Source organism: Grampus griseus, assembly GCF_964374135.1.
Source record: "Grampus griseus genome assembly, chromosome: 13".
Classification (NCBI taxonomy): Eukaryota; Metazoa; Chordata; class Mammalia; order Artiodactyla; family Delphinidae; genus Grampus; species Grampus griseus.
The window spans coordinates 61,080,180-61,097,640 of record NC_139007.1 but is presented as its reverse complement, the minus strand read 5'-3'; the positions used below and the strand labels follow the sequence as shown (position 1 = coordinate 61,097,640).

The 17,461-nt window shown below is 37.1% G+C and overlaps 1 protein-coding gene across 1 annotated transcript in view; it reads left to right on the top strand.

The window, feature by feature from the left end:
• The window catches only part of AHI1 (Abelson helper integration site 1), a 208,437-nt gene that overhangs the window by 73,329 nt on the left and 117,647 nt on the right, over positions 1-17,461 (top strand). Inside the window, exons 19-20 of the mRNA XM_082668729.1 lie at positions 270-466; positions 4,456-4,482. Of these exons, the coding sequence (XP_082524855.1) occupies positions 270-466; positions 4,456-4,482 (224 nt within the window). The remainder of the gene's footprint in view (positions 1-269; positions 467-4,455; positions 4,483-17,461) is intronic.

Sequence of the window (17,461 nt, the reverse complement as noted above, 5' to 3'; positions counted from 1 at the left end):
TACCAGACCAAGATACTGCATGGCCTTCAAGGCTCAATTATACTACCTGACATGAAGTTATCTATGAAATTATTATATTTCCTTTTTTTATGGTTTAGAGTATTTAATAATTTCACATTTTGTTCATCATGTTGTATTATTATTACCCAGTATTTAAAATGTATTATGTACTTTCTGATCATTCCTTTAATGCTACAATTTCATAGCTTAATTATTTCATTATGCTTTTGCTGTGATGATTTGAACTAATTATGGACTAATTTTTCCAGTTGCCCAGCAGGAGGCTGAAATGTTCAAACGCTACAATGGAACCTTTCCATTACCTGGAATACACCAAAATCAAGATGCTTTATGCATCTGCCCTAGACTGCCTCATCAGGGCTCTTTTCAGATTGATGACTATGTCCACACTGAAAATTCTTCAATGAAGATGCAGCAAGTGAAACAGAGGATCGATTCTGTCACAGTATGTTTACTTATTTTATGCAGTTGAGAAGTTGGAAACTTTTAAAACCATTTCAGTTCTGTTTTCCATTGCCATGCCAATAAATATTAACTGAACGAAGTAGTTACTTAAATCTAGGCTTTCTTATACATTTATAGTTCCTTTCTGGTACTTGTTCTAAAATCACTTAACTGCAGTAAACAAACTGAACGTAGGATAATCTATTAGGCTTTTCTGACTTGATATCTCTGTAAAGATCAGCCCAGGACTTGTTTCTCTATTTTAAAATATATGTGTGTATATGTGTGTATATGCATATATACAACATGCAGACACGCACACACAGCAAATACCAACCTGGGAAAATGTCTACACAAAATATATAAATGGAACAGCCTTCTTAATATGCAAGAACTAAAAAATAAAGAAAATAGTGAGACTTCAACAAAGAAATGGATAAAAGAAATAAACATGTACTTTCAAAAAGAGTAGGTACAAATGTCTCATAAGCGTATTTTAAAGTTCCATCTCACTTCAGAGAAAAGTAGTGCCACAGAAACCAGATATTGCCTGTAAAACTGGAAAAGAGATGATGAAAATCAGGAGGAGGATGCTTGATTAAAAGTCGTGTGGTATTCTGTTGGTGGTAAATTACTATACAGTGTTTCTCAAAGATAAGTGGTAAAATGTATTGAGAAGCTTGAACATCCTTAAAAATACTTAGGCTTGGGCTTCCCTGGTGGCGCAGTGGTTGAGAGTCCGCCTGCCGATGCAGGGGACGCGGGTTTGTGCCCTGGTCCGGGAAGGTCCCACATGCCCCGGAGCGGCTGGGCCCGTGAGCCATGGCCGCTGAGCCTGCGCGTCCGGAGCCTGTGCTCCGCAACGGGAGAGGCCACAACAGTGAGAGGCCCGCGTACCGCAAAAAACAAACAAACAAACAAACAAACAAAAATACTTAGGCTCTTTGACCCTAATAGTTCTTTTAGTGAGAATTAGCCTGAGCACCTTGAAGAGAGAGACTTTGCGGGCTTGTTGTGTTCCACCTTGTGGCACAGTGCCTGGCATTTAATAAATATCATCCTTTCCCCTCCTCCTTTGATAGGGATATTGACCAGTTTTAAACCCAATATAGGAGGAACTACAGTGAGACATCTTTTAGTTCTGACTGTACTTTCTTCCTCTCTCCTTTCCTTTCTTCAGAAAGTTAGAGAGTGTGGGGTATACAAGAGTGCAGATCACTCAGACAACGGGTTCAGCTTTAGTTGGAATATGGGGGAAATTTTTTTATATTTATCAGTATAAATTTTAGAATAACATGACTATAAATTAATATTTCAGTGTTGTAAGACTTTATATTTTAACATTTTAAAATAATTGAATAATGAATGTGTTCCAGATTTTAAAAGGAAGTATGAATAGATAAATGGAGTTCTAAAAATTGGAGAAAAATATTTATTCGCTAGGAAAAAAAAATGGCCCATGTCTAAAGCCTTGCATTGCAAGATGATTTCATCTACAGACTAAAGAGCAACTCACAGATAGATATATAAACACAAGTTTCCTACAATCTGTCAGTCTTTACACTGTGAAACTTAACATCCTGGAATCACCTTGGGCTTGTAGCTTTTCTCCTGCATCATTTTTTATAGCTGTCATCCTCAGATAAATGAAAGGAAAGTAGATGTAAAAGAAAAATAAAATCAGAAAAATATTTTTTAAGATATGAAACCAAAGGCAAGGGGAAAGTAAATTGATAATTTATTATAAGAGAAAAACTTGTTTCTCATAGAATCATTGATTTATTTAGCTTTTACTAAACTTTTCCTTTTAAAAATTATGCTTTGGGATTGTGATAGATTGAGGCTGCCTTTGGAAATGAAAGCTTTGTCTATTTGCTGTGGTTTTTGAAAAACCATATATTTCCCGTGTTAAGAGAATTCTCTGAACTTTTTTTTCAAATGCTATCTGCAGTGTGTTTTCTCTGAGAATGTATGTAGCATATATGGGAATCAAAACAAAATGTCATCTTTGTTCCCACGGAAGCTCCATTCTTTTTATGTTTTGCAAGCATTTAGGTTGACTGGATTCTCACCTTTTGTCACAATGCCTTTTCTATTGTTTCCTGAGCTGTGTTTTGGTAGACCCTAAATTCCTTTTCCTGTTAGGTTTGTTACTTAGTCTAAAAGACTCTGTCACTGGTCTTCTATGTAGAAGTCTAATAGAGAAGACTATATTACTTCTATATTGTAGAAGACTGTATCCCTGGAGATACTCCTTTCTTTGTAACCACAAAAGGAATGCTTTTCTGATAAAATACAGTTCAAGTTTAGGGTGTGATTTGTGTGTGTGTGAATTGCATAATAAATTCAGTTCCTCAGGTATTTCATAGGTGTTTACTCATGAATGAGAAAAGGATGCCATAAATAGACAATTTTCCGTTCTTGGTAGCTTTATCATTTACTCATAATAAAACTCTTCTAACTGTTTCGTACTTAACAGAGCCGACTTTGTGCTACTACTGCAGCAATACCTAAAAGGCTCTGCAATCCAGATAAGACCTCACAGGTAGACAGTATCTTGAGAGCAGTGACACAACTCTTTCTAAGGTTTCAAACCCAGAAATTTGGTCTTATTAGTGTATCCAGAGCTGCTCAGAATCTGGGGTACCTGGTAATAGTAAAGAGTTCCACAAAAAGTTGATTTATAAACTTAAACATCTTATAATGGAAGGTATACCTCTCCAGCTGCTTGAGCACTCAAGACCACTTGCCCTTTTAAAAATTAACGTGATATCTGGGTCAGTGATCACAGAGCTGATTGTTAAGCAGAGTCATAGGAATAGGCATTGAATGGGTTTTTAAATGTTTTATGCCAATTTTGAAAAAAAAAAAGATTAATTTTCTCTACCCCACAGGAGATATCACGGTATAATAATTGGTGATGATTAACATCTGTTTAATTATGAGTAGAAACTGACATAATGAATTCCTGGTACTGTGCTAAGTGTTCTACGTGTTCACTGTATTTAATCCTCAAAACCATCCTATAATGTGGATGCTAGTATTATCCCCATTTTACAGAAGATGATGTTGAGGCTTACAGAGGTCAAGCAATATTGCCAAGGTCACACAGATGGAAACATTGGAGCTGAGATTCAGTCCAGGCAATCAGAATCTCATGCCCACAGTCAGTTTTATTGTCTCCTTTTAGTGATTGAAATGACTGATATCCTTTAGATGTAGTCTATGTCCCTTAGAAATTTCAGATTAAAAAAAAAGGACACTCTTCTTTTTCAGTTCTTTTTTTCTAAACTCCACATTGATTGTTACCATTTTTTCCTAGTGCTGTACTAGGCTGATGATATATGCTGGTTAACAACCTTAATTGGACTAGAATATTATTTGTGTCTCCCTAGCAGCAAATTTACAAGTCATCTATTTTGTGTTGCCTTTGACTAATTTCTTTTTCAAAAGTGACTTTTTCTTGGCCTTATCCTATGAGTTGTAGGCAGTCCCCTTTTGTAGCTCCTCCAGTCATATCCTTTACTCCTCAGAAGTGTTTACTATTAGATTTCCTCCGAAGTAAATTATTAATTTGAGAATTATATGTATGGGTATTCTTATTTATAGAGATAATTATACACTGCAGTTCAGATTGTGTCTTTTAGATATGTTAGTGTCCCAGTACAGAATTTTAGTGTTTATGCGAAGTTTACTGAGGAGGCAAATTTTTCTTGAGGCAGTTACATGTGGGCCCTCCAGAGTCTTGTTTGTCAGTGCGTTTTGCTTTGGCAAACCAAAATCATGTCATTGAGTCTCTTTAATTTATACTCTTTCCAGCTCATTGGAACAGTGCAGAGTGACACCTGCAGGTGATAGATTAAAAAACACTCTCCCAAATGTTGATTTTGGTTATTAAGAGATTAATATCTGAATGTGTTAAAAAGAGTTGATATTTTATTAAATGAAATTATGAGTATTTCTTTACTTATTTTATCCTATTTCTTTTAGGAGGTGATACGAGCCTGTGCTGCAAAGGTGAGTGGTTTTTGTTGTTGTTTTAGAATTTTGTTTATTTTTTTATACAGCAAGTTCTTATTAGTCATCCATTTTATTCATATTAGTGTATACATGTCAATCCGTATCTCCCAATTCATCCCACACCCCTCCCCCACTTTCCCCCCTTGGTGTCCATACGTTTGTTCTCTACATCTGCGTCTCTTTTCTGCCCTGCAAACCCGTTCATCTGTACCATTTTTCTAGGTTTCTATATGCGTTAATATACGATATTTGTTTTTCTCTTTCTGACTTACTTCACTGTGTATGACAGTCTCTAGAGTGAGTGGTTTTTATTACCAGGAAGATAACTTTAGTTTTCATTGTGATGCACCAAAGAATTGAAATGTACCATTCATGGTTGTAATAGAACTTTTACAAAGTTCATCTGATACATATCTTCTGCATTTGAGCTCGGATTTATCAAGGAATCGTAATACTGGCACCTGAGAATTCAGCAAGTAGCTTCATATTTCTGAAGATTTAAAAATATTAAGTGATTGGGTTATACTTTCAGTAAAGGGCCAGCAAGATCATTTCCTTCTCTGAGAAAAATATTATATGATACTTTATAGGTAAGAGACAGCAATACAGTTCCAATGGGTGAATGCTGAGTAAAGTGTATAAGCCTTGAAATGAACGTAAGCCACACGTAAACGGCAGTGATATATTGTGCTGATAATGCTCTGGATCATTTATACCGTGTTTCATACTTCCTTTCCCATTTAACTGTATAACAATCCTGAGAGACAGATTAGATATTATTGTTATTCCAATTTTAGAAGAGAGGAAACTGAGGCTGAGAGAGGTTAAGTGATGTTCCCCAGACCCCAAAGTTGGTCTGAAGATGGAGGTATACAAAAAGGCCCTTGATTATTAATCAATTTCAACTAAATTGTATCTGGGATGCTATCAACACAACAGCTTTCTTCCTTCTACAAGCAAGGTTATTTTATGTACAACCTTTAACTCGATTGTCAAGAAAATAAGTTTTATTTAAAAGAGCTGGAATAACACCACATGTTCGTCCTTCCCTCTTATTTTCTTCTGTCTGTTCCCAAAATTCAGCTGAATAATTAGACATCCGTTTATTTATCAAATATGATTATATATGTCACAAAGTGAAAGGTGAGACCTCCAGAAGGGAAAGAATTAAAGTGGTATTAGTATATTCAGAGACTGCTTTATATAATGTCAGTGCAGTGGAAATACTGTTTTTACTCAGTAGACACCTCCTACCATGTGGCAGGTGCTTGGAATACAGCAGTAAGTAGGCTATTGTCTCGTTCCACATGGGGCATCTTATGGAGGAAATGTGTCAGAAAACACTGGGCTTATCCCATCACTGAGCTGTCCGGTATCAGTCAGGACCCATCACTTTTTTACCTAATTATCACAAGTCAACAGGAAATAGAATATAGACAAGGGGAAGGAAGATGGGGAAAAAGGAGAACAAGCTATATTCTGACTTAGGCTGCAGATGTTCAGGAAACTTGTTCCTGATAGCAATGATTGGTGTAATGATTGTAGCTCTAAGATTACTAAATCTTCTTAAGTATGTATAGAATATAAAACTGGAGTCAAAAAAGTAGTTTATCCTCTTGATTAGCAGTTCAGAGCTATTTCTCTTTATTTTAACACATGTATTATGTACCCCTCTTTTGTAATGCTGTCTGAATGTCCAAAGAGTAAAGTGTTCTGCACATATTTGGCAAAAGGCTTTATGGAGAACGTCCTCTGCTATTCTGAAAACTTCCTGAGGGTGGAGGTTCATGTCATTCATCTTTGTATTCCTAGTACTTAACAAAAGTAGCATAGTCATTGAAAATATGACATTTCTGGAAATTAATCAAGGTCTAGAAAGATTAACCTATTAGTGTATTTAGTCATTTTTTATGACAGTTTTATTGAGATATAATACACATACCATAATATCCACCCTTTTAAAGTGTACAGTTTATTGGCTTTTATTATATACACAGAGTTGTGCAACCATCACTACCATCTGGAGTTCTTTCATTCCCTCCAAAAAGAAGCCCCATATCTCTTAGCAATCATTCTCCATTTCTGGGTAGGGACATGCACACGCACACACACACACACACACACAAAACACTCAAACTCCTGCTAACCACTAATATACTCTCTGTCTCTATAGATTTGCCTATTCTGGACATTTTATATAAATGGAATCATAGAATATGTGATTGTTTGTTACTGGCTTCTGCAGATTAGAATAATGTTTTCATGGGTCCTCCATTTGTAGCATGTATGAGTACTACTTTTTATTGTCAAATAAGATTCCATTGTATAAATATATTGCATTTTGTTTATCCATTCATCAGTTTACAGACATCTGTGTTGTTTATACATTTTAGCAATTAAGAAGAATGCTACTATGAACATGTGTGTACAAGTTTTTGTGTGGGCATATGTTTTTATTTCTCTGGGGTATATATCTAAGAATGGAATTGTTGGGTCATATGGTAACTCTATGTTTAACATTTTGGGAAACTACCAAACTGTTTTCCAAAGTGGCTGCACCATTTTAGAATCCCACTAGCAGTGGTTCCAGTTCCTCCTCATCCTTGGCAACACTTACTATTTTCTGTCTTTTTTTTATAGCCATCCTAGTGGGTGGGAAGTGGCATCTCATTGTGATTTTCACTTGCATTTTCTTAATGACTAAAGGTGTTGGGTATTTTTGTTGCGCTGTTTTTATATCTTCCTTGGAGAAGTGTCTATTCAACTCCTTTACCTGTTCTTTAAAAAAAGAATTATTTATTTTTATTGTTCACCTTAAGAGTTCTTTGTATATTCTGGATACAAGTCTCTTGTCAGATAGATGATCTGCAAATGTTTTATCCCATTTTGTGGGTTGCCCTTTTAATTTCTTGATGGTATTCTTTAAAACAAAAAGGCTTTAATTTTTATGAAATTAAGTTAATCTATTTTTTTCATTTGTCACTTGTGCTTTTGATGTCATATATAAGAAACCATTGCCTAACCCAATGTTCCAGAGATTTACTGCTCTGTTTTCTAGGATCTTTATATTTTTAACTCATATTTAGGTCTGTGATTATTTTGAGTTTTTTTTTAATATGATGTGATGTAGAGGTCTAATTTTATTCCATTTGCATATGGCTGTCTAGTTGTCCCAGCACCATTTATTAAAAAGAGTATTCTTTCCCCATTGAATGGTCTTTACGCTGTTGTCAAAAGACTTTACTCTTAAAAGCAGAATATATTTGTCATTTCTCATCTGTTACATCCAGAATAATAAATTTTTACCAGGTACCTAAGTTTTTTCTTCCCTAAATCCCATCTAGATTTTTATATTGTTGAAGATTTATTCCTTTTTTTTCCATTAACAGTCTTTAAACAAATATTTATTGAATGCATACCAAGCGTGTGTGTGCGCGTGTGTGTGTGTGAGAGAGAGGCCATGTGCGCACATGGAGAATACAACAGTGAATAAGAACATTCTCTTGTAGGGAGACAAATAACAAAAAAGGAAATAAGATGATTTCAGCAAGAAGTGATGTGAAGAAAATAAAATAGGCCCATGGGACAAAGAATGACTGGGGGAAGTTATACTCTAAAGGATGATCATGGAAGGCCTCTCTGAGAGAAATACTTGACAAGGAGCTAGTCCTGTCCTGCAGAAGTCCTCATCTAGGAATAAAACTGGCATGCTGGAGGAGCAGAAAGAACACCACTAAGCTTAAGTGGGATAGTGAGCAAGCAAGGAGGAACAGTGTTTCCTGACAAGTTGGAGAGAAAATCAGGAGATCAGGCGTGCCTTTTAAAGGGCCTTGTAAGCATGGTAATGTAGGGGAGGAAAAACTTTACCTTCTAGTTTCTGTGGCTAGTCTAAGGATTAAGTTGGCATAGACAGATTAACAGGAGAAAAAATACAATTTTAATTACATACATACATGAGCTCCACGGAGTTATGGTATTCCAAAGGCTGCCAGGTAGCTGAGGCTTATATACCATCCTGAGCCTAGAAAAGGGATGGAGAGATCTGGGGCTTCAGAGGCAGAATGCAATGCAAGGGAAGGTGAGAGGAGGAACTGGTTAGTAGACAAGGTTACCCTGCCATGCAGATAAGTCTCTCAGGTGAAAAAGTTGTCCCTGATGATAGCTCTTTTCATGGTATAGTCGATCCCCTTTCTAATGTATTGGGTTGGTCAAAAAGTTCGTTCAGATTTTTCCATAACATCTTAGGCAAAACCTGAACAAACTTCTTTTTTTTGAGGAAGGCCAGTGAACATTTTTTTTTTTTTTAACACAACTAACTAAATTTATTTATTTATTTTTGGCTGCATTGGGTCTTTGTTGCTGTGCACAGGCTTTCTGTAGTTGCGTCGAGCAGGGGCTACTCTTCGTTGCAGTACGCGGACTTCACATTACAGTGGCTTCTCTTGCTGCGGAGCATGGCCTCTAGGTGTGCGGGTTTTAGTAGTTGTGGCATTCGGGCTCAGTAGTTGTGGCTCACGGGCTCTAGAGCACAGCCTCAGTAGTTGTGGCACACGAGCTTAGTTGCTCCGTGGCATGTGGGATCTTCCAGGACCAGGGCTCAAACCCGTGTCCCCTGCATTGGCAGGCGGATTCTTAACCACTGCACCACCAGGGAAGTTCCCCGAAAGAACTTTTTGGCCAGCCCAGTATATTTCCCTTACAAAAGGGTAACTTCCACTCTGTTTTCAGAACTCCTGTGTCTAAAGTTTCTCAAAGTAATCCTTATACCAAAGAGACATATTTTGGGGTGGCATATTCTGCTATCCTTCTGTAAGGAGTTTAGGATGTTGATTTAATTAGAGAAACAAGTGATTAAGATGTTAAACTAGAGAGAATGTGAGAATAGATTTTAAAAGGAGATTTCTCAGTTCAAGAAAGAGGAGATCGTGGCCTGGACTAGGATGGTATTAAAAGATAAACTGAGGCATATTAAACATTTTAAGAGGGTTTTTGGAGCAAAAAATGATTCGAATTGGGCAGGGCCAAGCCAGAAATCATTAGAAGCATTTCACCAACAGGAGCTGGGGAAAGACTTCTATAGAGAAAAGGCAGAAGCAAAACAAGGAAATTATTGATAGGCTATAGTTTAAAGCCTAGTTGGCTGTTGTGATTAGTTGTCCTTAGGTTTCAGTTTTGCAACCTTGAAGTATTTACAGGCTTAGATTTTGTGGTCATAGGCTGCCCTGACATTAGTGCCACCTCAGTCTAATGGTCCCCGTGATTAATTAGCTTAACAATGATAATAATGGAAATACAAGCAATGGACAGATTTGGGGTATATTTTGGAAGTAGATTCAACAAAACTTGGTGATGGATTAGATGTGGTGTAAGAGAAAGAAATTAGAAATAACTTCTGTGTTGCTGCTTTCAGCAGCTGTGTAGATGGTAGCAGTGCTTTTTAATGAGGTGAGGAATACTGGAGTGGAGTTTTCAGTATGACTATAGCTGAGAAGTAGGCAATTGGATATATGAGTCTTAAGCTCAGGGGAGAAGTCAGGGCTAAAGTCCTTTTTGTTCTAAACTGTCAGATTTGGTAAGATCACCTGGGCAGAGATTATAGCTAAATACCTGAGGTCCTGGTCCAGGAGAGGGTATGTCAGAAAATCCCAGAGGAAGTACTTTAAGAAAGAGGCGTGATAAACAGTCACATGCTACTGAGAGAAAGAGTAAAATGAGGACAGAAAACAGGCATGGTGGTGTTCTCTGGTTACCTAGATGAGTGCTGTTTCAGTAAGTGGCTGAGACAAAAGCACAGTTGAAGTGAGTTGAAGACAGAATGGGAGACTATAAAGCAGAGACTGTGTAGGCCATTCTTTTAAGACATTTTAACTGGGGAGCAGAGAAGCAGCAACTGGAGGGGAACATTAGATGGACAATATTAAAGCATATTTATTTGCTGATGGGAATAATTCAGTGGTGATGGAGAAGTTGATAATGTCCCATGGAGGTGGTAATTGCTGGACTCAAGTCCTAGAAAATGTGAAAGGGGATGTAATCCTGAATACCAATGGAGAAACTAGCCTTCAGAGAAGGGCGTTTTCATCCTTTCTGATAGGCAAATAGGTAGAAAGTATGGGTAGATGCTCAGATACAGATTTGATGATGGGAAGATAAAAGAGTTCTCATCTGATTACTTCTGAGATAGTAATTGGTATTAGAAGTCTGTTCCATTGCTCTGAATTTCAGTAGCCCTGGACTGCTCACACATAAATTTATAATTTACAAATTTCCTTGCGCTTTCCTTTGTTTAGGAGTGGACTGAAGCATACCAGAAATGGTATGAGTCTATTTCCATGAAGCTTTGTATGCTTCCTCACAAATGGAATGAGTCTGTTTTTCTCATGTTCTCAGACATATTTATTCATACCTGGCATGTTATATAATTGGGCTTATTCTGCCTTAAATTGTAATTAATTTTGCCTGTCTTTCCCAGATTTAAATTATGAATTCCCTCAGGGAGGAACAACGCTTTTCTTTCTTCCCTCTCCCTACCCCTCCTCCCCTCTCTCCCTTCCATCTTTCCTTCTTTTTAAATTTTACATGGTATTGCTTCCACCTCTAATCTTTTTTTTTTTTTTTTTTTTTTCCCCACCTCTAATCTTTACACATCTGAATTTCCACACGCCTCTGTAAGCTTCTGGAAGCCAGGGGACTTCATCTTTTTTTTTCCAATTACTGATATCATCTACCCTAAATGAATGTAAATGTAACCAAACTAAAGCTTATTGAAGAATGCTATAAAGGTGAAGTAATAGTCTGTATTATAGTTTAAACTATCTTGAAGCATATTATTTACTGAAAAATAAAAAGGTTTAAAAAATTAGAGACTCCAATGAAAATAAGTTTTTAAAACTTCTTAAAAAAAAAGTATTTTGACGGTATTTGGAAGACTGGCTTGGCTGTAGGAGTAGTACAAGCTACAATAGGCCACGAAAAGAAATTATGGACTTTTGTTACTGGATATCTTAGAAAACAGGAAGAACCCTTGTTTTAGGAAAAACCAGTTTTCCTCCCATCTCCCTCACTCTCACACTCCTACCACACTCCGACATTTCTGACATCAGAGGTGGTGGGGTTTCCCTCATCAAGCAGTTCTGAGACACCAGCTGGGTGAACTGCAACTTAATTCTGACACTGTCTACCTGAAGATAGCATCAAATCCTACAAATTAAAGGCTCTGTCGCACAAGCCTGCCCCCCTCACCCCCCTTCAGGCGCCAGTTGCGAGTCCAGGTTACTTGTGCTTCTGACCAATCAGCTATAAATCGAGATTCCACCCACCCCCTCCTTGGGTTTGATTGATTTGCTGAAGCAGCTCACAGGACTCAAGAAAACAGTTCACTTGCTATCTCTCAGGTTATTATAAAATGATATGATAAAGGTGGAAGAAATGCGTAGAGCGAGGCGTGTGGGAGAGGGCGTGGCCCTTCCTTGCCCTCCTCTGGGTGTGACGTTCTCCCAGCACATCCCTGTGCTCACCATCCTGGAGGCTCTGTGAACCCCATATTGTCGGGATTTTTATGGTGACTTCAGGTAGGCATGGTCAGTTATTAACTCCATTTCCAGCCCCTCTCTCCCCCCTGGAAAATGGAGAGTGGGTCTGAAAATTCTAAGCTTCTCATCATTTCTTGGTCTTTCTGGTGATCAGTCCCATCGAGAAGCCCACCAAGAGTCACTTCCCTAGAACAAAAGACATTCCTATCACCTAGGAAATTCCAAGAGATTTTGGAGCTCAGCTTCAGGAACCAGAGTCAAAGATAAAATATGAGGACAAGAGATGCTCCCGGTGCTCTTATCACTTAGGAAACCACAAGGGTTTCAGGAGCTCTGTGCCAGGAACCGGGGGCAGAGACCTATATGTATATATTCTTTTCTATTATTTCACACTCCTGTTTCTAGATTTACATAGGAGTATTAAACCATGTAAATTAATGAGTTTCTTACTTTTAAGCCCATTATTCTGTAATTCTTATCATCAAAAAGTTACTTACATTTGAGAAGTCTTGAATACAAATACCACCTTAAATTTGGGGAAGGTTTTAAAACATGCACTGTTTTCATATGTATTAATGCATTTGGCTTCTGTGTAGTTCTTATCAGTGCTACACCAGCCACTTACTAAAGAAAGGTAGATGAAACCTGTTCCTTACCCTCAAGAAGATTACAGTCTGATGGATGATAACTAACAATGTAAGTAATCGTACTAAAGTGTTACCAGTGCCATAGTACTAGAAGATGTGGGGTTAGTGGAGAGACAAAGGAGGGGGAGGTAAGTTCTATTGGGAGAGTCTGAAAGGCTTTTCGTACATGATATAATACTTGAGGGAAAGCTTGGAGAAGGAGTTGGTATCCACAAGGAAGATGGAGCCAGGAAGGAAGCCCATTCCAGGAAACAGGAACAGCATGAACTAAGTCACAGAGACATGCAACAACCTGGCACGTCTGGGGAGCTGTATGCAATTTGTTGTAGCTTGAACATAGGAGATGGAGCAGTAAGGTGGGAAAGCTAGGTAGTTGTTATAATATAGAAAGCTTTGTATGCCATACTAAAAAGTATGGATTTTATCCAGTGGAACAGTTGATGATGGGTTTTAAACAGAAGTATTGCTCAATAAAATTAGCATTTTAGAAAAATCATCCTGGTAGCAGTATAGAAGAAGAATTAGAGAAGAGACAGGAGATAGGAAAACAAATCAGGAGACTATTGCAACAGTAACACTAACTGTGGAGGAGGGGCATCTGATGCCAGAGTACCTGATTGACTTAATGAGTGACTCTGTGTGAAGCAAGAGGAAGCAGTCCAAGGTGATGCCCATCTGTCTGGCTGGGGCAGCTGGGGGGCTGGTGATATCTTTCCCTGAGGAAGTGAACAGCAGGGGAAAGGTTAATTTGGTTTTGAACTTACCAATCAGAAGAGTCTTATTGGGTTGGCCAAAAGTTCGCGTTTTTCCATAAGATCGTGTGGAAAACCCCGAACGAACTTTTTGGCCAACCCAATATATTGAAGAATCATCAGCATAAAAGACAGATGAGGCAGTGACAACAAACATTACTGCCCAGGATAACCATGTGTTGTGAGGGAAGAAGAGGGCCCAGGGGGTCTAGCAAACAACACTCATAGGCAGTGGCAGGATCACCAACAGAAAAATGGTTTCCCAGAAACAGGAGAGTTACTGACAATGTCAGCTATCTCAGAGGCCTCAACGAATCCGCTAAATTTGATCATTTGAAGTCCACGATGACTTTAACTTCAGTTTTAGTGCTCTGATGGATAAAAGCTTTGTTGTAGCTGCTTGAAAGTGAATGGTTGAGGTATATGGATAGCAGTTATGTGCTATTTTTCAAGAAATTTAACTTTCAGTGAAGCATAAGGAAATTATGGAATCACAGTGAGAATTTGTTTTCTATTTTTATAGTAAAGTAGAAAAGTTTATGCTTATAGCCTTTAGACAAACAGCCAGTAGAGAATTTGGAAGTAGAATTTGGAAGAGTTTTAAGGATATCCCCAAGGGGGACAGATGGAGGGATTAATCTTGAATGGTGCAAGAGGTATGTTCTTAGAAGTGAGGATTTCGGGGGGTCCAGCACCAAATTTTCTCTCTGGAGTAAGGAAATATACTAAGAGAGAAAGGAGGTAAACGTTTGTTATTGCAAGATGCATCGAGGTAAATTGGCTTTCCCTAAGGCATATTACTGCTGGATAAGTGGTTTGAGCCAGGACTAGATCTTAATTCTGAGCTTCTCACAGAGGAATATATCAGTACTTTTTGAACCACCAGTCCTTGGTATATGTATCAAGGGTTCAAAAAATCTTGATTAAATATTACAAAGTAAAACTTTGTTATGGCTGATCCCAATTAGAATTCTAGTTTAGTTAATACAGCATTGGTGAACTGATTTGGGGGAGATTTTCTAGCACGTTACCTCACTGTAAAAATTTCTCTTTAATAGTAACAGTGTTTCTTTCTAATCCCTCACTTCACTGTCCCAACTTGCAAGGAAATTATCTGGGGCCTAGAGATCATGTTGTATTTCTCTTTATGACACCATAGCCAACTCATTTCTTAGGTTTTACTAACCTAGATATCACAGAAATGTAAGCTGCTTTTAGAACTTATATTATGAGATGTTAAGAGACCTACTTCAGATAACTTGAATCTCACTTTGGCTCAAGTTTCCTGTTTAACTTGTTTTGTAATATTGGGATTTTAATTTTTACAACACACATATAACTTGCAACGAAACATTTCCTACATACTGTCTAGGGTTTTGAACTGTCTTCAAATTAAAGTATTATCTGCGTTGTTCAAATTTAGTTCAAAAAATAGACAGTTGTCTGGAGGACGTGGGACAAATTTGTTAACATACGCATACAGACAGTATTAATATCTTTTCCGTTATCATTTAAAACCATTTGAAGTGTCTTCACAAGTTGAAACTTTAAAAACAGTTCTTCAGGTGAATATAGCATATAAAGTCAGCTGAAATGATTAGACTTTTAAGTATATGGAAATCAGTGTTATATACCTCCCAGTGGTTTTACAATTTAGTCACTAAAAGGTAAACTATTGATGGCCTGTTTAGTTTTGTGCATTCAATTTTAGGTTAGAGCAATGACTTTTTTAACATGAAAATTAACCCCCTCCTAGAGAATTAGTATTTGCATATTTTACACAAAACTATTTATATCCAGAAAGAGTAGGCAAAACAGTTGTGTGATTAACTTGGCAGTTCTAGGTGTGTTTTTTTTTCTTTTTCTCTATTATGAATTTCCTTAAATTTTTATGCTTTTCTTTTTACACAGTATGGAGGTATTAAACTGACTTTGGCAGACTGTGGTTTTTGCATGAAGCAAGCAGAAAAGTGTGTTGTAAAAAGAGGATAGATTGTTGTAGGGTAGACTATCTTAGCCAACCTTTCTGTTGTTGTAAAATTATTAAGCAATTCTTTTCCACAGCATATATTTCAAAAATAGATATTGCTTCACTGTATTTAATGGTTGTTATTATTTTTCTTCCTTTAAATGAAGTAGTGAATATGTGTAAGCTAGCTTTGAAAATACTTGGAGTTCTAATTTCAAATCACTATAATAATTAACAATTATCCCAGCCTTAGAAACTGACTCCTCTGCTCTGTTAGGTTGCCACTTATCACTTCATGGACATTCGAATAGTCTCTAAGAAATGTGTCCTTGGGCTTCCCTGGTGGCGCAGTGGTTGAGAGTCCGCCTGCCTATGCAGGGCACACGGGTTCGTGCCCCGGTCCAGGAAGATCCCACATGCCGCGGAGCGGCTGGGCCCATGAGCCATGGCTGCTGAGCCTGCGCGTCCGGAGCCTGTGCTCCGCAACGGGAGAGGCCACAACAGTGAAAGGCTCGCATAGCACAAAAGAAAAGAAAAGAAAAGAAAAGAAATGCGTCCAGAAAGAGCAAATTATAAAAATGCTTAGGAAAAACATGTAATTGTAGATTATAGTTGAGGTTTTTTAACAGCATTTTACTTAAAAAGAGTGGCAAGTCTTTCTGTTTGAGTGGAGGCATTTAAGTATCCTCTTCTAGCTTTCTTGGTATCCATTCTTGTTTTAACACAAGTAAATTAAGGCAGATGGTGTGTGTGTGTGTGTGTGTGTGTGTGTGTGTGTGTGTGTGTGTGTGTGTGTGTGTGTGTGTGTGTGTGTGTGTGTGTGTGTGTGTGTGTGTGTGTGTGTGTGTGTGTGTGTGTGTGTGTGTGTGTGTGTGTGTGTGTGTGTGTGGTGTCCAGCATACACCTGTTCTTTTGCACCAGATTTCAAAATGCTTTGTTTGACACATAGGATAAAAATTTTTAAGAACACAGAAGTAAAACTGAAAAATGATTCTAAAAAGAGAAGTGGATTAAATAGTTAAGTGATAAATATGTCATTTTGTATATAGTACTTCCATTTAAAAGCATAGCATTCTGAAAAATCTGCATCTTCGTACTGCATTACATATTTTTAATTACGCTTACTTGTAGTGATGTTAATGATAGCTAATCTTTATGTGGCGCTTGATTTGTATAGCACTTCAGGTTCCCTTTACCAACGTACTTTGTTTAATCTATTTCATATTTAATATGTTATTTAGTGCTTTATGGTTAGCCTATGTGAATAGCTCTTTATAATACCAGTTCATTGTTACTGCTCTTCAGGTACATTTCCTTTGAAGCATACGTACTACTTTTATTATCTCCATTTAAAGATGGAAAATGAAGTTCAATGATGTTAAGTGATAGCATTGTTACTTTAGCTGTTGTATCAATATAGTCAACTTTAATTTTGGTCAATGTTTAATAATGGCTCCTTACAGAATTTTTCTGGCTGGATAATTTTTCTTAGCATTGATGTAGTATTTGACCCCATCTAACTACTTTGAAAAATATTTTTATTTTTTATAAGATGATACCACAACAGTTTAGGAACTTTAGAACTATATTATCATCTGGTCTTAATGGACTTTTTCACCAAATTATCTTTCCTTCAAGAGAAAAACTTAATCTAAGACATACCATTTACTATCACTGTTTGAAAGAAGGGAAGCATTTACAAACATTATGTAAATACTGAGTCAGAAAAGGGCATGTAACCACAACCCAGTACTACTGTATACAGAACACCAAAAGGGAATTTTTAAATACTAATACAGTAGAAGTCCTCTGTGTAGTTTTGATTATTGCAAAAAAAGAGAGAGAAAGGAGCTGTTTTCATCTACTGATATTTACATACCATAAACTATCATTTAACAGTTTGTTAATTCACAGATTACTTTTGAAACTGTTTCAAATTTTTTCAAAATTAGATCATATTTTATCGTGCTTTTTGAAAGTGATAAAAATAATAAGATAAATGAATGATTTATTAATAATGAGTGACTAGATCACTGCTGAAATTGTTTGAGCTACAAAATGAATTTACTAATTTAC